General features: G+C 45.9%; 1 protein-coding gene across 6 annotated transcripts in view; it reads right to left on the bottom strand.

The window, feature by feature from the left end:
* Positions 1-21599, bottom strand: part of ATP2B4 (ATPase plasma membrane Ca2+ transporting 4) — a 104496-nt gene that overhangs the window by 27532 nt on the left and 55365 nt on the right. For 4 of the 6 annotated variants that reach the window (XR_003427938.1, XM_027082679.1, XM_027082680.1 and 1 more), the window contains exons 3-18: positions 20875-21072; positions 19996-20253; positions 19404-19529; positions 18844-18969; positions 17693-17728; positions 15910-16071; positions 12931-13145; positions 12372-12614; positions 11391-11632; positions 10170-10401; positions 9048-9227; positions 8012-8099; positions 7247-7353; positions 2524-2715; positions 1855-2068; positions 67-278 (exon numbers count right to left, since the gene is read on the bottom strand). Coding sequence is in view for 5 of the 6 variants with exons in the window: in XM_027082679.1 (XP_026938480.1) it covers positions 67-278; positions 1855-2068; positions 2524-2715; positions 7247-7353; positions 8012-8099; positions 9048-9227; positions 10170-10401; positions 11391-11632; positions 12372-12614; positions 12931-13145; positions 15910-16071; positions 17693-17728; positions 18844-18969; positions 19404-19529; positions 19996-20253; positions 20875-21072 (2831 nt within the window). In the remaining variant the exon portion in view is untranslated. The remainder of the gene's footprint in view (positions 1-66; positions 279-1854; positions 2069-2523; positions 2716-7246; positions 7354-8011; positions 8100-9047; positions 9228-10169; positions 10402-11390; positions 11633-12371; positions 12615-12930; positions 13146-15909; positions 16072-17692; positions 17729-18843; positions 18970-19403; positions 19530-19995; positions 20254-20874; positions 21073-21599) is intronic. The other 2 variants (XM_027082678.1, XM_027082677.1) reach the window with 1 other exon arrangement.

Below are 21599 nucleotides of genomic sequence, written 5' to 3'. Positions count from 1 at the left end.
CCTGGCCCCCAGCTTCTGGCCTTTATCGTCCCAGACCTCCTATCCCAGCTCCAGCTAGAATCCCACCTGGCTGACGAATGTGCCCAAGACCACAGAGCAGAAGATGAGGTTGCGGAAGATGCCCGAAAAGACATTCCTCTCTCCATGGATCTTGCGGGAGTTGATTTCATTGAAGAGCTGCATCAGCACGAAGGTGTTGAAAATAATGGTGTAGTGTTGGCTGGGTGGTGAATGCAGAGGTGCTCTCCTCCCACTATCAATGTCAAAGAACTTCTCACCTAGTTGGGAGAAGGGATGCATCGGAGGATAAGTATGCTCTCAAGGAGGGTTCAGGTTGAGTCAGAACACTTGAGTATGGCCTCACTGGTTGCTTATGACTGGTGTCCATTCTAACTGGTCAGTATCCGAACCACAACAGTCATCAAATATTTTCAGTGTTAGTTCTGGTCTCAACATCACTTTTTTTTTTTTTTTTTTAAATAAATTTTATTTATTTATTTATTTATTTTTGGCTGTGTTGGGTCTCTGTTGTTGTGCCTGGGCCTTCTCTAGTTGCATTGAGCAGGGGGCTACGTTTCATTGTGGTCTATGGGCTTCTCATTGTGGTGGCTTCTCTTGTTGCGGAGCACACGTTCTAGGCACGCGGGCTTCAGTAGTTGTGGCGCGTGGGCTCAGTAGTTGTGGCTCGCGGGCTAAGAGCACAGGCTCAGTAGTTGTGGCACATGGGCTTAGGTGCTCTGCGGCATGTGGGATCTTCTTGGACCAGGGCTCGAACCCGTGTCCCCTGCATTGGCAGGCAGATTCTTCACCACTGTGCCACCAGGGAAGCCCCCTTTTTAAATATTTTTGGCTGTGCCATGTAACATGTGGGATCCTAGTTCCCCGACCAGGGATCGAACCCGTGCCCCCTGTATTAGAAGGCGGATTTTTACCCACTGGACCACCAGGGAACTCCCTCAACATTTCTGACCCTCTCTCTCAGCTTGCTCCATCACTATTTGCCTTCTCGTAGTGCTGCATTGTGGTAGAACTATGTGCACGAGAGTCTGGCAGACATAGGTCTGAATCTTCGTGCCACTATTTACTCAATATGTGACTTAAGCTTCAGTTTTATGATCTAAGAAAAAGGTAACATAAAGCCACCTTTGGAGATTCTTTTTTTTTTAATCATCTTTATTGGAGTATAATTGCTTTACAATGGTGTGTTAGTTTCTGCTTTATAACAAAGTGAATCAGTTATACATATACATATGTTCCCATATCTCTTCCCTCTTGCGTCTCCCTCCCTCCCACCCTTCCTATCCCACCCCTCTAGGTGGTCACAAAGCACCGAGCTGATCTCCCTGTGCTATCCGGCTGCTTCCCACTAGCTATCTACCTTACGTTTGGTAGTGTATATATGTCCATGCCACTCTCTCACTTTGTCACAGCTTACCCTTCCCCCTTCCCATATCCTCAAGTCCATTCTCTAGTAGGTCTGCTTCTTTATTCCTGTCTTACCCCTAGGTTCTTCATGACATTTTTTTCCTCTTAGATTCCATATATATGTGTTAGCATATGGTATTTGTCTTTCTCTTTCTGACTTACTTCACTCTGTATGACAGACTCTAGGCCCATCCTCCTCACTACAAATAACTCACTTTCATTTCTTTTTACGGAGATTCTTAAGAGGAGTAATAAAATGGCACAATGCACCACGTAGCGGGAACAGAGGATGCACTCAGTAAGCGAAGCTGCTATCATTCCCGTCTTGTGCTCAGCTTGCTCCCTGCTACTTTCTTTCCCTGGGCTGCTCTCTGCCCCCATCTCCCTCTAGCACTCCAAATGCCGCCACCCACCCCCGCCTTGGCTCACCGGCAAAGACAAGGAAAAAGATGACGGTGAGTTGATAGACGGCGTGACCCAAGATGTTCTTCATCATAGTGCGTGAGATCAGAGGCTTATTTCGGCCATAGGGGCGACGCTTCAACAGAGAGTCTGTAGGAGGCTCTGTGGCCAGGGCCAATGAGGCAAAAGTGTCCATGATGAGATTAACCCACAACATCTGCACGGCTTTCAGTGGGGAATCCTGGTGGGAGGAAGAACCACTCCTTTTAGCTTTCCTTGGAGACCACCCCCCACCTCACTCATCAGCCTCATCTTTGCCCTTGAAATGGCCTGCCTCCTGCTATCCACCATTTATTAGCTGAGTGACATTGAGAAACTTATTTAACCTCTTTGAGCCTTGGGTTCTTCACCTGTAAAATGGGGATAATACCTACTTTGCAAGGTTGTTTTTGAAGAACAGAGAAACTACATATAAGTGCTCATCACACTGGCTAACGTGTAAGTACTACATTAATGGTAGATAAATTATCATCATCCCACATGAGCAGATGGAGACCTAGTAGAGCTATTCCTGCCCCAACACCCCTTCGGAAACTCTGGTTCTTACTCCTCAGTTGACATACTGTACCCCGCACCCCCTGTTCCTTAGCCCCAGCCTCATCCCTCCCATCTCAGCTCACCCCACATTCCCTTCACCTGGGTGATACAGGCTCCAGTGAAGGCCACAATCACAGCCACCACGTTGACAGTGAGCTGGAACTGTAGGAACTTGGAGATGCTATCGTAGACGTTTCGTCCCCACATCACTGCCTTCACGATGCTGGTGAAGTTGTCATCTGTTAGGATGATGTCAGAGGCCTCCTTTGCCACATCCGTGCCTGCAATACCCTGAGGTAAGAAGGGGAAGGAAAACAGTGAGGAACTGGACAAAATTCATGCACATTCTGAACTCATATCTTGACCTCCAAGAAGCTTCAGAACTCAGCATAAACACTAGAGGGCACACTAGCCACACAAATCCTACAGACTAAACCACCATATTTTGAGCGGTCTTCTCTCCCAAAAAGAAAATGAAGGGAAAATGTGTCACTGTCACTCTGTGGGAAAGGGGACTGGGCCATGATGCCTCCACCTTACTCCTGAACTCAGACTGGAAATTACAGTTATCTCTGATATTCCTTTCTCCCGTCCCTCCTACTTCCCCACCTTAGAAAATAATTAGAAGATAGAGAAAAAGTCCTATCTGTTCTACCTCTAAATTTTAAAATTTCTTTTGCCACTGCCAATATTTAATTTAAATCCTTATCTCTCCCGCACCTTGAAGTTACTCTACATTTTTTCCCAGGAGGAGTAGTCTGGCAGCACAGTTCAGATGTCCTGTCCTTATTCAAAATCCTGTCACTGGGGAACCACCACAGGTTTCTAAATAGAAAGATCAGTGGTTGAAAGCAGTGTTTTAGAAACAGTAAACTTTCTAGTCTGGTAGTCAAAGCCCTCAACAAGTGAACTCTGGTTCATTTTCCAACCTGCTATATCTTTCTGCTCAAAACCTACTGCTTTATTCACAATTCCCTGAATCTCTCATTTACTTCTAGAGTCCAGTCTTCTACTTACACCCTTTTCTCCAAGCCTGGAACATCCTCTTTCCCCATCTATTTAAATCCTATCTGTCCTTAAGGTTCTATTCAATTAATTAAGCCCTGCTTGCTTGGCAAAGCTGTCCCTTACATCCCCAGCCTATTCTTCTATTCCATGTCTTACAACCCCTGTAACCTACAGAGGGGCTTGTTTGTGAATCTGACCTGCACTAGTAGATTATTTGTACCATTTACCTGGCAGTATTATTTTCCTATCCAGATTGCAACAAATGAATATCTGTTAGATAGACTATACAATTAAATTTCCCCATCAAAAAGTTCTCTAACACATGCACACAATGCTGTATCATGCACTGTAAAGAGAAAGGACAGAAAGAAAGAAAGAAAGAGTATCTTTATATATGTACTACTGCAGAATAATCTCTAAGTTAGGTTGTTAAATTAAAAGAAGGAAGGTGGAAAAAAGAGTATATAGTGTGTATATAGATAGATATAGATAAGTATCACTTATCTAAGAGAGTGGGATATAAATATACTACACATTTGATTGTATTTTAAAGGAGCAAACAGAAAGATAAACCAAAAATCAAAGAAGTAAGTTATCTGTGGGATTAAGAAGGAGGCAACAGCGTGGAGGTGATAGGGATAGAAGCTAGACTTCTATGAATAGACCTCTAAAGTAAAATAGATATTTTACTTTAGAATTATGTAACTACTTTATACAAGTATAAAACAAAATTAAGTTTAAAATAACCAATCTCAAAAATGGAAGAAAAAAAACCCCATGATATAAATGAACTGGTATAACCAGTTGGTAGCACAACCATACCAAGGGAAAAGTTCCAAATGACTTTTTGAAAAACACAGTAACTTGATGTTAGGATATACCTACAGGATAAAAAGAACTACAAGAAAAATCTTTAACTGTTTTTAGTAGAGTAATTGTATTATTATTGCTATTTTGAGACTATTACATATATTTTAGGATAAAGCAAATAATAATTATGTTAAGCCATTAGGAATCAAACTTTTCAGCTTAAGCGATAAATATAAAATCAGGGAAGTAAAATAGGAAGTTAGAGTTCTAGAATTCTAAATCTGAATTGGAAATGCCAATATGGATTCATGAAGTATTTATCTGTAAAACAAAGAAACACAAAAACAAAAAGAGACATAAAAGACATATTTCCTAGCTTTGTCCACTGAAAAGTTCTAGAAACAATAATTTACTAAGAAGTAAGGAGCATCCTGACATTCAGATTGTGTTCTCTAAATATCATTTCTCACTGAAATGAAGCAGAACTCCTTTGAGAAGTGGACGATTCTAGATCTAGGACAAGAAATATGCATGATGAATCTGGAACATCTTATCATGCAAGCGACCAAGAAAGCTATTAAAGACAACTGAGGTTGTACCCAAAGGACTTAGCAGTGTTGAAGAGGTTAATGATGGGTCAGTATAAACATCAGAATAATAATAAGGGCAATGGATCAAAACATATCACATATACTTAAAACCATGAGCTCATAATGATATTTAAAAAAAACAATTAACTTTTAGTAGTTTAGTAAGTTTAAAAAGTGAACAATTCATTGGTCACCTTTGGAGGATCCTAAAAAGTCAACTCATTATTTTGAAAACTGGTAAATAAAGGGAAAAAAAATCAAGCATTTAACCTGTCTTTCATGTAGGAAGTGAACCTCACAGTAACCAAATAATCGATGAGGGCAAATTTCTTTTTACAGAAGTATTCAAGTTAATAAATAAAGAAAATCAGAACATTGTCATTTTGCAATCCCTAATGAAAGATGGGATGTAGAATCTGATTGCTCATAGAACTAAGTACTAGTTTATAGGAAATACAAGGGCTGAAAGAACAGGTTAAAGGACACTATGGGGATACAACCAACAAAATCCCTGCCATGGGATAGTCTATGTAGAAAAACAACCTTATTCCTTCAAAACTAAGTAGCTAGAAAAAAAGATGGAAAGGGATTGTGCAGAAAAGAGTTACATAGCAGGCCTGAGACTGCTTTCTTGAGAAAGTTCTGTTTGCAAGGTTGGCCCTCGGCTAGCACCTGGAAACTTGGCTCTCAGTCAATAATTAACTGAAAATTAATTAGTGATTCACTGTGCCTAGACTGTGCCCAAACATATGGTTTCCACTGAAAACCTACTTCCTTCTGGAAGTCTGGAATCTTAGCACATGCTAGGCAGAAGGTGCCTATACGACCAACCCCAATAAAAACCTATGACACCAAGTGTCTGGTGGGTTTCTCTGGGCAGAAACATCACATGTACTGCTGCATTTTCATTGCTGGGGGAAGAAGGTGCTCTTTGTGACCCCTCATGGGAGGAAGAGATCATAAGGGACCCTGCGTGTGGATTCCAGACTCTACCTGTGACTTTCTGCCTTACTAGATTCTTACTATACCAATGGACTAAACCTGAACCATGAGTACAGCTGTATGCTGAGTCCCCTGAGTCCTTCCAGTGAATGCACAAAAGGGTGGTCTTGGTGACCCCTGACACATAGATCCTACAGGGTCAGTGGCTGCTGAACTTTACGATGTGTCAGAGTCACCCAGAGGGACTGTTAAAACATGGACTGCTGGGCCCCAACTCCAAGCTTTCTGATTCAGTAGATCTGGAGTGAGGCTTGAGAATCTGCATTTCTGTAGGTTTCCAGGTAGAGCTGGAAGGAAGAGCACACTTCAGGAAATGCTGTTATAGATTAATAGATTCAAGAGATATATCAACCAATTGCAATGTATGGATCTTGTTTGCATTCTGATTTAGAAAAATAATCTATTAAAACAACATTTATGAAGCATTTGGGGAAATGTGAACACTGACTAGATATCTAATGATAGTAAAGAATTAATTTTGTTGTGAGACAATGGTACTGTGATTCTTTTAGATATTTTATTGATACATATATATTTTCCAGAGACACATACTGGATGAAATGACATAATATCTTGGATATGCTTCAGAGTAATTCAGGTGTAGATGGGGAAATGTGTATGTGTGGGCCAAGATTGGCCAAGTGTCGATATTTGATGCTGGGTGACAGATACATGAGGATTCAATAAACTATTCTATTTTTGTATATTCTTGAAATTTCCTAGAGTAAAAACTTTTTAAATTTATCTTTTGGCTAAAGAGAGCACCCTAAAGACAGATTTCTTCTTGAATCTTCTTCCACTTCTTAAAAATCACCAACAGTTCAATGTGTATGGGAAGCTTACAATCATAAGTTACTTGAGTGTGAGAATGTACTTTGCAATCCGGGGACTTCTAAATGTCCCCGAGCATTAGAATCAATAAGTGTACCTGTTCAGAAAATCCAAACACTTCTGGGACCCAGCTCAGATGCTACTGAATCAAGATAGCCGACTGTGGAACCTTGGAATATATGATTTTAAATGAACTTTCCAAGTGACTCTGATGCTCTGGGCCTCACAAGTGAAAAGCAGAGTGACGAACAGTGCTAACTATAGAGTGCACATTTTCCATATAGAATGTGAATTTTCCATAGTGTGCCTAGGCAGACAATACCATCATGTCCATGGGCAAGTTTCAGTTGGTCTTGCTTTGCTGGGTAATGATACCTCATGATTTCCCTGCCTTCATACTTGATGGGTCCCTCATTATACATATTATTATTGGCCAGGTAGGGAGGCGAGATGGAGTTAGAGAAAGAGTACAAAGGGGGATGTGAAGGTACGGGAAGCAGCAGGTTACCAGAAGCCTGTCCTGGCTTCCCACTGGAGGAGGCAGCTTGCAGCAGAGAGACACACTACGCTGAGCTGCTTACCATGGCAAAACCAACATCTGCTTTCTTCAGAGCCGGCCCATCATTTGTGCCATCCCCAGTGACAGCCACCACCTGCCGCTGTTCCCCAACAGTGCTGTCGATGATGCCTGGGAAAAACAGACACACTACAGTGAGTTCCACATGTGCCATCTGAGGCCATTTCCCCATGAAAGGCAGTTTTATGGTCTTCCTCTCCGGTCCCTGCCACCACCTCCCTTTCTACGCTCTTTCCTTCTTTTTTTCCCAATGCTAGAGGTTCTGTAGCGTCACCTGATGGCAGTAAATTGTTTCACGGGTAGCACTCTAAGCTAAGAAAGTCTAACCTTGTCGAATATCCTGTCCGGTGCCCCAAGGCAGCTATTATGTGGTAGAAAAAGCACTGGATGATTTGAAGGCAGAGACCCAGGGATTGAATGGTAACACTTCCACTTACCAGTTGGGCAATTTGGATAGGTTACTTGTTGTCTCAGCCTCAAACTTCCTTATTTGCAAAATGGGACTAGCTTAACCTGTACTGTCTAATTCACAGTACTATCAACAAACAAGATAGGATAGTGTTTAAAAACAACTTTATTATATTATATATCTTATACTCACCAGGGCCTCAGATGTTTGCTAAACTGTATGTTCTTCCCATGAGCGGGGAAGCTCTCCTAGGACCTCCCTACTCAGGACAGGAGAGTTGCTTTGGTTGATGGCTCTGATCTGTGCTCATCCCCGCCTGCCTTCCTCTATCCTAGGTACCTCCTCAGGAACCAGCCTCACCTTTCACCAGTGTGTGCTTGTCAGTGGGGGAGGATCGCGCCAGCACCCGGAGCTTAGGCCAGATCTTGTCCAGCTTTTCTTGCTCTACCTGCCAACACCAGACCACACCTGGGTCAGTCAAGCTCAGAACAGCCATCTGGGAAAATCTTACTTCTTTACCCACGCTGAGCTTCTGGGAGAACTGGTATTCCACGGCCCCCGGGGAAGTGTTATCCTGGCCTCCAGTGGAGGTGAAGCAGCCAACTCAGGCTCCAGGGCAGATTCACGGATGGTGACCATTTAGGCCCCGCTTGTCTTCTTTTTCCTGCCAATTCCCTACCTGGGAGCCAATTCCGTATTTCTTTTTTTTTTTTTTTTTTTTTTTGCGGTACGCGGGCCTCTCACCGCTGTGGCCACTCCCGTTGCGGAGCACAGGCACCGGACGCGCAGGCTCAGCGGCCATGGCTCACGGGCCCAGCCACTCCGCGGCATGTGGGATCTTCCCGGACCGGGGCACGAACCTGTGTCCCCTGCGTCGGCAGGCGGACTGTCAACCAGTGCGCCACCAGGGAAGCCCCAATTCCGCATTTCTTAGACCCTTGACAGAGGTGGGCCAGGGTTAGCTGTTGGCTCAGGTGGCTAAAGTAGTGCTTCTGAGGTCTTAGGTTCAATATCTACATTGACCTAATGTAGCTCTGGCTTGCTCCACACCCAGACCATGTCCTCCTACCAACCTGTGCCACTGTCAGTCACAAGGCAGTGACATAGGAGGGGTGAGGTAGAAGGAAATCAGTACAGAATCATCCCACAATTGAAAAAAATGGAAAGACATGAAAGGTTAGTGACACTGTCTCAAAAGATGGCTTGTGAATGAAGATAGTGAGAAGAAAAAAATCCAGTTTTACTGTCTGAAGAGCTTTGGTAAAAGGGACATCTCACTATGAATAGATTTTAGTTTAAAAACCACCCACTTCCTCCCACCTGTCCCAGATGCCTTACACGTGAACCAGCCCTCGCCTAATAAAGGAGGCCCTGATTCCTCCCACCCAAGACCCACCTCTCCCTTCTCGTTTCGGATGAGTCGGTTGAATTCTTTGCCCTCCAAGCACAGAAAGTCATCCCCAGGTGTCACAATGCCACATTTGGTGGCGATGGCCCGGGCTGTGTTGATGTTGTCACCTGTCACCATTCTGACAGTAATACCAGCTCGTTTGCATTTGGCAATAGCTTCCGGCACCTGTGGAGAGTGAGGCAAGAGGAATGGAGGAGGTGGGGGTGGCGAGGCCTGGTAGGCTGTTCCTGTTCAGTTGTCCCCTCATGGTGGACAGCGGAGAGGCACCCTGGAAGCAGAACCATGGGGCGTGGGCTAAGTCTGGTCATTTTTATATCGCTTGGTGCCACCTTGCTTCTGTCCTATCCATGATACTCACATTTGAATTTGCCTTATTGTGTCATGAGTTGAAGGGGAAATTTGCTTCAGGAGCCGGGTGTGAACGCTTACTCTCCCACTCACAATCTAGATTTCTTAGCAGGGCACGCCTGGCCTTTTGAGATTTTGCCACTGCCTTCCTTTCTAGCAGAAGTTTAAACCACCTTCCGCCCCCCTGGCACATACTCCAACAATACCAATTCTTTTAAGTTTCCCAAATGCACGACACACTGTCTTGCCTCTGGGTCTTGATGGTTGATAGTCCATTGGTCTGAACTTCTTAGAAGCAGAGACTTTTTCAATGCCCTACAATTGAGAGTGGTGCTTAGCTATTCTAGGGGTGCTCGACAAGAATGTGTCGCTTGAAAGAAGGTGGCTAGACACAAAGCTGGTGTTCCAGTTAATTCCATCTCCTGACGATTCTTGAGTACCAAACAATAATCCCAGTAAAACCTATGCTTCTTACCCCTCAGACAGCATGAACCGTAGGAATGCCACTTTCTATGAGTTCAGTACTCTACAGCAGTTCTGTGAAGCAGGAAGCACAGACACATCTATCCCAGCAAATGAGAAACAGTTAGGAAACTTGCCTAAGTTTCCTAAGTTACAACTAGAAATGGAGCTAGTACCCCAGTTCCTGCAACTCCTGGGTGGCCTCGCATTAGGTCACACTGGGCCGGCGCATGGGCCGGGGCCACTGTAAGACTTCCATTCATGTTTCCTAGCCCTTTTTTCAAGTCAAAGCCTCACCTCTGGGCGCACAGGATCCTCAATGCCCACCACTGCAATACAGGTCAGTTCAGTGAGGATTTCGCTCTCATTGTCCCATGGGGGCTCTCCGTCATTGAAATCCCGGTAAGCTATGCAGATAGTCCGGAGTCCCTCACTGGCCATGGGCTCGATGACGGTGCGGACCATCTCATCTCGGTCCTTATTCTTGAACGGCACTGCTTCTCCTTTCTTGTCCAGGATTCGATTACACCTGGTGGGGCACACAGTCAGAAAGCAGCATCCCCCCATGTGCTTGCATGGTCATTTACAGACATTCTGGCCACTCGGCATTACTCCTAAAGACACTGTCGTGTGGCCATAAATCTCCACTCATAACCCAAAGCTGAGCCCCTTTTTCCAAGGTGGGGTGGCCAGTAGGTGGGTAACGTCTAGGTGGGCAGAGCATTTGATTCTCCCATGTTGTCTGCTCCTACTCTTATGTGGATACGATATCAAGGGTCATTTGTGGATTGCCTGCTCCTTTGAGCTTCACAAAGGTAGAGACACTTTCTCAATCCTCAGTATCTAGAGTGCTCAGTGCAGAGGGTGTTCTCAACAAGAACGTGTCACTCGAAAGGGGGTGGCTCAAGCCAAGCTGGGGCACTGGTTTTTAGCTACTGGCCCTATATCCACGTAGGTGATCCACGTAGGTCACCTTTTAATGACCTATGGATCATCTAGCCACTTTGATTATGCAACTTCATGTGATCAGAATTGAGAATAAAAAGGAAAAGGGAACGCAGAACTAACATTTCTAGTATCAATACTTGCTATGTGCAAGGCATTTTACATACATTGAATCACTTAATCAGAGTAACCCTGTGAGATGGGTGGGTATTATTATCTCTTTTCAGAATAGGAAATGGAAGTTTGGATTGCCTAGGTCTGAACCGTGGCTGTGCCACTAAGAGCTGTATCACTTCCAGCAAGTTACTGAACTTCCCAGCACCTCTGAATTCTCATCCGTAAAACAGGGATAATGACAGCATCTACCTCGCTGAGCTGTGAAGAGTAAGTACAGTATCCAAAGTACTTAACAGCAAGGCTTGGCCTGAACCAAGCTCAGATGTTAGTCATGATGTCACCGCCTGGAAGGAGGGTTCACTCATCATCCAGGTGGATTCAGTGTGAGGCCTGGCACTCTGACCTCCCTGAGGGGAGGATCCTGCAGGGAGGAAGAAGCGGGGGAGGGGCGCTCACTTGCGCAAGATGATCTCAGAAGCACCCTTGCTGTACATGCGGTAGCCACTGCGGGGCTTCTCGATGACGGTGCTCATGGACTTGCGCACCGAGTTGAAGGTGTACACCTTGTAGAGCTTCTCCTCGGGCACCTCACTGCGCACGGCGTGGTAATCCTGCTTCAGGTCCGTGACGAAGCCCAGCAGGGCGCACTCGGTCTTGTTGCCCACCTGCCGCGGCAGGCCGCCCTCCTTCTCCGGAGGCTGAGAGGAAAAACACACGTGGGAGTGTTGGATGAGGTGCCGAAGCTGGGGAGAGAACCTAGGAAGGGAAGGACTCCGCTCGAGGCTTTCACACATGTACCCAGGGCCCGTGGGGGTGCCGACTGTGGTCCCTGAGCCACCCAGGGCTTGGGGATTTTTTAGTTGCCCTGGGAGTGGTGCTGGTGTCTCACCCTGTGTGGGTCTTATTCTAACACTCTCTCTTAGTTTCTAGAAACTGAGTAATTTACTCCTGACCAGCATGAGGTCTCTTTTTATTTATTTATTTTTATTTTTTTAAGATTTTTTGACGTGGACCATTTTTAAAGTCTTTATTGAATTTGTTACAATATTGCTTCTGTTTTTTGTTTCGGTTTTTGGGCCCCGAGGCATGTGGGAGGGATCTTAGCTCCCCGACCAGGGATCGAACACACACCCCCTTCACTGGAAGGCGAAGTCTTGACCAGTGGACTGCCAGAGAAGTCCCAAGATGTTTTTAGACATACTACCTTTACCTGGTGATTGGAGGTCATTTCATAGCCATAGATTCCTACCTGCCTCCCCCTTGCCCTCCCATCCCCCAATCTACTCCCATGGATTATTTCCTAGTTTCACCCCAAACATGTTCACTGGGGAGTGGGAAATGGGATGTGGGATGGCAATTCAGGCAGAATAAACAAGAGAAAATGAATGGTTCCCTCCACCTACCCATTTTAAGTGTCCTGGCAAAGGAAACGCTTACCAGAACCTTGGAGGTGTAGGCACTGTTGATAGAAATACCATTGACAAGAAGGTCCAGGACCTTGGGCACAAGGACATCAGGGCTTGGGATTTGATGGTAACGGGTTTCTCCGATATAAGCCTGCACCACAGTCATGCGGTTCATGGTCAGTGTGCCTGTCTTATCGGAGCAGATGGCCGTGGCATTGCCCATTGTTTCACAAGCATCCAAGTGCCGTACCAGGTTATTGTCTTTCATCATTTTCTACAAAGGAGAAGAGAAAAGACTTCCCAAATACAGGTCAAAGGCCATTTCCTAGCCAGCATCTCTCCACATTTCATTCTCTGGTCCCACACAAAAATGCAGGATACCATTTTTGTAAATACTCTTAAGATTCTACTGGATTACTTAAATGTTGATGCAACTGATCCAGATGGTCCTTCCAAAGTGCCAGTGGCTTCTGCTCCTGAAGGCATCACCCAGAGTTTATGAAGACAGAGTGGCCCATCCCAGAGGCTACACGGTACCCTCCCCTCTGGTCTCTGCTCTGAAAGAAGACACAGTTTCATTCCAGTCTCACCTTCACAGAGTAAGCCAGTGAAATGGTGACTGCCAGTGGCAGCCCCTCTGGCACAGCCACCACCAGCACAGTGATGCCAATGATGAAGAACTTGACAAAGTACTGGACGTAGATGGGAGTACACTCAGCCAGCCATGGTTTGCGCTGGATCACAAAGTTGTCGATCACAAAGTACAGAATCAGGATGAGAACTGTGATTGCAGACATGATCAGACCTGTCCAGGAAACAAGTCAAATGAACCCAGGCTTCAGGGTATTCCTCGGGCCCTAGCCAGAGATGGGTGGCATAAATTGTAGCCTTTGCTATCCATTTTTAAAATGACTCTCTAAGTCATACCCAAAGCCCCTATCCATTCTCTGGCGCTTGTACATTACAGTGTAGGGGAAAGAGGTGGCTTTGCATCCTAAAGACAGGGGTGCTATTCTCAGCACTGCACTAACTTGACTTGTGGCTTCTGACTGGTCTTGACCCTCTCTGGGCCTATTTCCTCATTCATAAATAAGAGGATTGGTCTAGTTTTCTAAAATAGCATTCTATGCTTCTATCTCAGACCTACTCTCTTCCTACAAATCATAATGTAGTGACTACAGGTGCCTATTTCCTAGTAGTTTATCAATTTTAACTTCTTCCCTAGTAGCCTGAGAATGTCAGGCAATTCACAACTTGTTCACAGTGTTGCCCCTATGGTGTTAGCACATCACCTACATAACTAACCCTTAGAGCGGTGCTTCCCAACCTTTCTCCTGACATGGCACAGACAGAAGATGACAATAATAACAACTATTAATATAGTGCTTACTATGAGTCAGGCAAGCACGTCACAGGTATTAACTCATTTAATCCTCACAACGATCCTGTGAGATGTTACTATTATCATCCCCTTTTCTGTGTCTCTCTAAGGCACAGAGAGGTCTTGGTATAGCACACTGGAGGCGGACCGACCATCCTGGTTTGCCTGCGACTGAGCAGTTTCCTGGGCTGTGGGACTTGCCGTGCTAAAACTGAGAAAGTGTCAAGCAAACTGGGATAGTTGGTCATCCTACATATCCTACAATGGAAGAACCTGCTCAAGATCAGAAAACAACTGGTCTAGGGGTTCCAGCTGCCTTGGGTGCTGCCTGGCTGCTCTGAGGGCATCTGTATCTACCTGTGGCACAATATCTGGGAAAAGTTCCACTTCAAATCATAGTTTGATTTGTGTCTTTGCTTTGCCTGAGGGTCCAGTGATTCAGAGGGATCAGAACGAGGCTACAGGTGATTGTATCATTGAAAGCATATTCTTTTGTACTTTGCTTCATCAGGGTCAGCCCTAAGAGGTGAGGCAAGCAAGGCACCTAGGCTGCAAAATTTAAGGAGGCATTCACTCTCAGGGTGGTGCCAGGCACCTCACTTGCTTCCCCCTGGTCCTTGGTCTAGATGATGTGTGAAATGAATAAACAGAGGAGACCAGTGGCTAGCCCTCAGGTGGCTTGTCCTCCCTAAAGAATAAGCTAGGGAGTAGGAGCACAACAGTAGGATCTGTTTAATGCTTCAAACCCGTGTGCCAGGCTCAGCAATTTGATTCCACACTTGCAATTTATCTCATCTGTGTACTGTGTTTTTCTTTTTAAAAATTAATTAATTAATTAATTTTTGGCCGCACTGGGTCTTAGTTGCTGCGCGCAGGCTTTCTCTAGTTGCGGCGAGCAGGGGCTACTCTTTGTTGCGGTGTGCGGGCTTCTCATTGCGGTGGCTTCCCTTGCTGCGGAGCACAGGGCTCTAGGTGCGCGGACTTCAGTAGTTGTGGCACAAGGGCTCTAGAGCGCAGGCTCAGTAGTTGTGGCGCACGGGCTTAGTTGCTCTGCAGCATGTGGGATCTTCCCGGACCAGGGCTTGAACCCGTGTCCCCTGCATTGGCAGGCGGATTCTTAACCAGTGCGCCACCAGGGAAGTCCCTCATCTGTGTATTGTTTATATGCAAGAGACTTCATGGTGGTCAAAATTAGCTAGGTACTAGAACTGGATGAATAGGCCAGACTGACACTCTATAAAACTCTCTGTGGTGCTTAAAACGTTCTCTATTTGCACTGTCCAATATGGCAGCCAGTAGCCACATGTGGTTATTGACCAACTGAAATAGGTTAATGTGACTGAGGAGCTGAATGTTTAACTATATCTAATTCTCATTAATTTCATTAATTTTCATTAATTTAAACGGAAACAGCCACACATGGCTAGTGGCTGCAGTAGTGGACAGCATAGATTCTCGCTATTCAATGTGTGCTTAGCAGAGCAGCAAGCACTGCCATCGCCTGGGGGATGGTTAGAAACGCAGAATCTCAGGCCCCACACAGAAATGTACTGTAGTAAACAGAGAGGTGAGGTCAGCAAATAAACAGTGGAAAAAGACTAGTTTAAGGGATATGTGCGCTGAAGGAGCGATCTTCCTTTGTTCCTTCCTCTAAATCCCCCGCCCCACCCCACCACTGAAAGAAGGCAGGAGAGAGGAGCGTGCAGAGGCGAGCGATGGAGAAGCTGCTTCCTCTCACGATGTACAGGAGTGCCTTTACTGACCTCTGCTCTGCAAAGCGCCTCTTTAATCAGTCTTCCTTTTCCCTCCAGTCCTTATTCTGAACTGATTGCTCTATGCCTGGCCATTCCTATGCTAGGGAATTGCCCTCAGCAAACAACAGCCTTCTCTACCGTTAAGGAATTTACAAGCCAATACACAAGCAGGTGAGTAGCTATTAAAGTCTTCCTTCTTGCTAATATAAATCTCCCATTTGTTTGCGCCTTTAACCCTAACACACAGGAGAACATCTCTCTCTGCAAAAGCTAAACAGTCGCAGAGAGAGACACAGCTACCTGGACTGCACTAGCCACTTGGAATTTTCAGCTTCTTTCTGCCAGACCTGGCTGGTGTAGAAAGAAGGCAAGCAAAGTAGCGAGGATCCAGAATAGCACTGATAAACAAACCAAGAAGGCTCCACCCTACTCACCAGCTTTCCCAATCTGTACAGCCAAGCGCGTCAGCTTGCCCTGCAGCACCGACTTCTCCTTTTTGGGCAGCTTGGCTGCCTTTTTCTCCTTTTCCTCATTGTCGATCCCCTCCTGGCTGTTGAGTGGCTGGATTTCCAAGGCCACTCCATCCTGAGTCTTTGCTAGGGTGTACACACAAATAGGACAGGTAAGCAGGCAAGGTAGTAGCACTGAGTAGCAGGCAAGTGGAAACTAACAAATCCTTCTGTCTTATTCCTGGAATATACCTTGGACCCCTGACATCAGATCTGACCACCCTCACCCCATGCCAGACAGGGAACTTGACTCTGACCCTCTATTAGGGCTTTTGGAATGATATCTTAACAACTGGAGGTGAAATATGGTGCTTTTAGGGTATGGATTTCCACTTCAGTGGCAGCTTCCTGGCACTACCTCAGAGTCCCAAGCCAGGTTTATTCCAGCAAGAGGATTAGTCATGCCACTAAGTGCTATTACCAACAACCATCCTTCCCGGAATTCAGTGCTTAATATAGTGAATCTTTACTGCAGAAAGGGGCTGAAGGGGAAGGCTGGTAGATATTCCTAGAGCATAAGGGTCCTAGTCAGCTCTTTGAAAACTTCATCTCTCTCTCACTATATCTATATCTAATCTATATCTATATCTATATCTATATCTATATCTATATCTATATCTATATCTATATCTATATCTATATCGACTGTCAAGGAAGAAACACGGACCCCAGACACAGGGTATTTTCCAGTTCCCTCTCGTATTAGTTGAACGATAGGGGAAGGAAATCTCTTTCCTCCCCTGTCTGATGAAGGTAGGGAGGTACGGAGTGGGACCTAGGGGAAAAGGGAAGAAGCTGGTGTGAGGGACTCCCTGGAATGAGAGAAAGCCAGGATAAAGACAGACATATAAATCCACTTTGCTTTAAAAAGAAGAGTTAAAGAAATCTAAAATTAAAGAATTATTTTTGTGGAGCCCTGGTTCTCCGACATGATGCCTTTATTTCTAAAAACTACTATGATGTGGGTTACAAAAGGAAAAAATCTCTAGAAGCTGTCTCAAGAGAGCAGTTCTTGCTGGTTCCTGGCACCCCTCCAATTTCACCCCTGCAGAGCTCGACTCCTTTGGTTAGATGCCCTTCCTGAGATACTGTCTCTGCTGTCAGACTCACAAACAAGACAGAGACAGGATGTAAACACAGCCACCAAAAAAGCAACACACATCAGATTAGGAGGAAGAAAACAGACTGTGGAGAGAACAAAGAAAGAGGTGGGGAGCGAGGTCACGGAGAAAGGGCTCTCTCCACCCCCGAGAAGACTAGCTGAGAAGGAATCCAGATCAGAAGAGGACACCGACGAGGAAGCCAACAGAGGAGGGTGCAGGGACTGCCCATCCCAACTCCTTCCACCATAAGGACCCTGAAGTCTTCCAACCCAGAAACCGATGACCGTTGTTGTTTAAATCTGGCCTAGGGCAGTGAAGCAAAGAGTTCAGCACCCTGGGAAGAGCAGATCAATCTCACAGGCTCTCCAAGATTGACATAAAGTTCCTTGAGCCAACAGCAGAGGATGCTGTCGTCCCATCTTAGATTGGGTTTGAGAGCTTGAGACCACCCCCAAATCTCTGCACCTTCCTCAGGATAAGGCATCTGGGCCACAGCAGCAGATAACAAATTTATGGAGAGGAAAAGGGAGGAGGCAGATGGCCTGGGAAGGCCTGGTTTGAGTGTGGGCAGGTAGAGATGGTAAATGAGTGGGTGGAAAGGTTACCTTTGTTGCGATTTTCAGGGACTCCTTGTTTTTTACCTGTTTGAACAAGAAAGAAAAAAATGGGGTGGAGACCCAAAGTGACTATTAAGAGATCAGATATCCAATGCTTCGGTCCTGCTCAGAGCCCAAAAGGGCAACAGCAAAGGGGCTGAGTTGCAGGAAAGGGAATGTAAAGGAAGCTCACATCTGTTTACCTCCATCTTCATTAAGGGCTCTCATGAATCCTTGGGGTATGGACCAGGCCACTCATGCAGGTGAGTGCACACCCACTTCTGAGCTGCTTTCTCCTGGAGCACAGCTGCTGTTGGGAGGGTGCTCCCAGCCTGAGTCACACCACTTGGAGAAATGGGGTGGGGGTTAGGAAGCGAAAGGTTTGAACTGTTTCTGCCTGGTGGCAAAGGCCCTGCAAGGTGCCTCCATGTCAGTTTACCAGCGCCAAGCAAGCGTCCTCCTTATTCACTTGCAGGCAGCTGCAGAAACGGATAGTCTAGCTCCTGAGTGAATGTGTTTTGTCTCCTTCTCATTAACTCCCCTTCCCTAAACAGCCCAAGAAGGTCCTCCAGCCAACTGGTAGAAATCCTTCTCTCCTCCAAGGGAAGAAGGAATTCTTAAGGGAAAGGTGTAGATATGGTTTGCTATCTTTTTTTGCCTTCTGTTTTTCCTTCTTTCAGGAACAAGTGAATGGCAAAGACAGGGCTAACTCTCCTGGCCGTGTCTCTCTTCCACTGACAGCCCATAGTTTCAGCAGGAATCCAGTTTCTTCTCCTGGACAGTTTTCCCTTAGCCTTGATGATTCATATAGTCCCCCATATCTGAGGAAAAAAGGGGCAAGGGTCGGAGGACTACACAGAGGGGAGTTGAGCACCTCGCCAGCTCATTTGGGGCAGGCTTTCTACCTCATCCCTTTACAATCCACCAATAGACACAGGAATCAATGCAACCTGACTGGGGAGCCTAGAGCCAGGATCTGGTTTCCATTAGAGCACTGTGGGGAGCCAGGGATGATACCCTTAGCTCAACAAGGAGTTTGGATATCTGTACTCATCATCCTGCAGATTCTTCCAACCAGGTACTGCATCCAGACCTGCTCCCTTTCCTAGTTTGTCCACGGGGGTGGGAGGGAAAAGACTCTCGTCCCGAAAGCCCTTTACCTTTCTTCTTCTTCTCTTCCTCTTCCCCCTCACTGGCCCCCAAGAGGGTAAAGATGATTCCAGTCTGAGAGTTGATACCCACAGCAGTCACTACCATTCGGCCAGAACCTTCCATGACATGGGTCCCTAAATGAGAAAGAAGACAAGAGAAGTGTTTTTTGTTTTTTTTATACCTGGCCATTCTTTGGTGTGAAACGTAGACCTGGAAAAAAGCAATCCCTCTTTCTTCCTCTCCCGTGGATAGTGATATACTCAGCAGATAGTAGGAAAAGATCAAGAGCAAGCAAACTGGGGGGTAAGGAAAACAATGTGCCTAACTGCTTTAGGGTAAGGCTCCTTTCCCACCACCCACCCCCAGCCAGCAGAGCCCTTATAGCACCTGCTTCATAGGCAACCTCTTATAGGTTGCTTGATATCCTTGTATTCAACCCACTAATATGCTACTGCCTCAGCTGAACCTTGGGGCAGGGCCAGAAGGGAGAGCAAGGTCTGGATATGGTCTCTGTGGCTGACTGTCTGGGGGGAGGTAGAATGGGAGCTGGTGTAGCCAGAGGCCATACCTGAGAGCAACATGGGGTCTCTTTCCAGGGACTTTTTGACATGGTCCGATTCCCCAGTCAGAGAGCTCTCGTCAATCTTGAGATCATTGCCCTGGATCAGGATTCCATCTGCAGGCAGCAGGTCACCTAGTACACAGAGGTGAAGGGGCAACAGGGAAAGAGGGTAGGTAAGGACCATCCAACCCCATCTCAGGGCTGCTCCCATGGGCCCTGCCTATACGGCAAAGGCCCAGGGAGAATCTGGAGAGCATTTGAAAGACAACTTCAGCTCTGACAACCTGGGATAAGACTCCATTCCGGGTATTATAAATTCAAATAGTTACTGATCCCCAAACACATTCCCATGGCCTGAATATTATATACTTTTAATCTAAGCCACACAGGGTACAGTCTAACAGTCTTTGGGAGTTTCAGTTACTGCTTTCTGTGAATTTCTCTTCCATAACCTCCTTAAACTCTAACCTAGAAGCTAACACAATTTGGGGTCTTATCTTTTTGGGTCCTCAGCAATTCCAAGCAGCCCCCTTATGCCAAAGGACCTAGCCTTGAAATAGGGAGGGTGGCACAGGTACAAGAAACACAGAGCTCTTACCGTATTTGATTTGGGCAATGTCCCCCACCACGATCTCAGCCACAGGGAGCTGAATGATGTGACCATTTCGGATAACGGAGAATTTCTGTTCCTTTTCAATGCGGTTCTGCAGCCCCCGGAATTGCTTCTCTTTGCTCCAATCATTGAAGGCAGTCACTAGTACCACGATGATCACTGAGAATAAGATGGCTGCCCCCTCAATCCAGCCGGCTTCTGCCTCCCCTTCATCTTCTGGGCTAGTTACGGCTAGACCGCACTCTAGCCCAGGGAAAGTAGAGAAAAGAAGGGTCACCTAGGGGCTTTTGTTGACATTAAAAATGGGGGTGGTGCTTCTGCAACCCCCCAGAATAGAAAGACAGGGAAAGAGAATAACAGCTATTCTCTTGGGTAGAATAGCTCTCCTCCGAGGATACTGGAGGACAGCAGGATTGGGCGTCATCTCACCACCAATATAACTATTTATGTTTACCTAAAAGAAGCAAATGACTAGCATGAAACATATCAATACAAATTACAGGCAAGTCACATATAAAGAACTTATGACTGCCAACATGGTAGTTCCCACTACGACTTCCTATGATGCTCACACAACTGGGGGAACTCTGAGATGCAGGGCTTTGTTGGTTGAGTGAGCATAGAGAATTTAAGACATTCTGAATAAGGATTTGATGGGAAAAGGGGGAAAAGACCCTGGAATCAGGATAGTTTGGAAGAATAGCTTACTAGCTACTTGTTAGTTTCCTTTGGAGAACCCGCTCTGGATAATGCGGGGGGGGGGCATTTTAAAGCTATAATCTGTCAACATGAATACTAAGTGCTTTTTGGTGGCGCTGGAAAGAACCCAGATCAGAGTCATGCTGGTCTGTTCAAGATACTCACGTTCATTTTCTTCCCCAGGGGGGCGATAGAAGGACAGGACCAGGGAGATGATGGCCGCGATCTCCAGGATGATGAGTGTGACATCCTGAAGGGCTTCCCACACTAATTCTAAAAAGGTCTTGGGCTTTTTGGGGGGAATCAAGTTTTGTCCAAATAGTTGTTTACGTTTCTCCAGATCTGCAGGGTTTCCAGATAGGCCTGAAAAAGACATAAGAGTGGAGCAAATGAGCAAGAAAAAAGGGGTAGAGATGAATGACAGAAGAAGGCAGTTAAAAGATCCCTTTAAAAAAGATACCTTGCTTCCCGATCTGCCCAAGTATGAGATCCAGTTAGGGTGACTGGTCTCTGTGGCTGACAGACTTTTTGCTCAGACTCAGGGGGTGTGAAACTTTCAGTCTAAAAATGGGGGCAAACCAAGACAAGTTGGTCACAGGGGCCACTCACTCCTCTTGGTCTCCAGGGTAAGCTAACCTAGACCTAAAACTTCATCTCTTCCTCATGGGGTTTGCTCCAGGCTCCAGCTCTAAGAGCACAAACATTAAAATGTTTCCTGAGACTCACACAGAACTTTCCTCTCACATTAACATGTAAATGCTGTTCATGACTTAAAAACAGAGCTGGGACTTCCCTGGTGGCACAGTGGTTAAGAATCTGCCTGCCAATGCCAGGGACATGCATTCGATCCCTGGTCCGGGAAGATCCCACATGCCGTGGAGCAATTAAGC

Source organism: Aethalodelphis obliquidens, unplaced genomic scaffold (genome assembly GCF_003676395.1).
Source record: "Aethalodelphis obliquidens isolate GAN/ISIS:26980383/991018 unplaced genomic scaffold, ASM367639v1 scaffold48, whole genome shotgun sequence".
NCBI lineage: Eukaryota > Metazoa > Chordata > Mammalia > Artiodactyla > Delphinidae > Aethalodelphis > Aethalodelphis obliquidens.
Note: the sequence above shows the minus strand (reverse complement) of the source record. Positions and strands in the feature narration are given on the sequence as shown.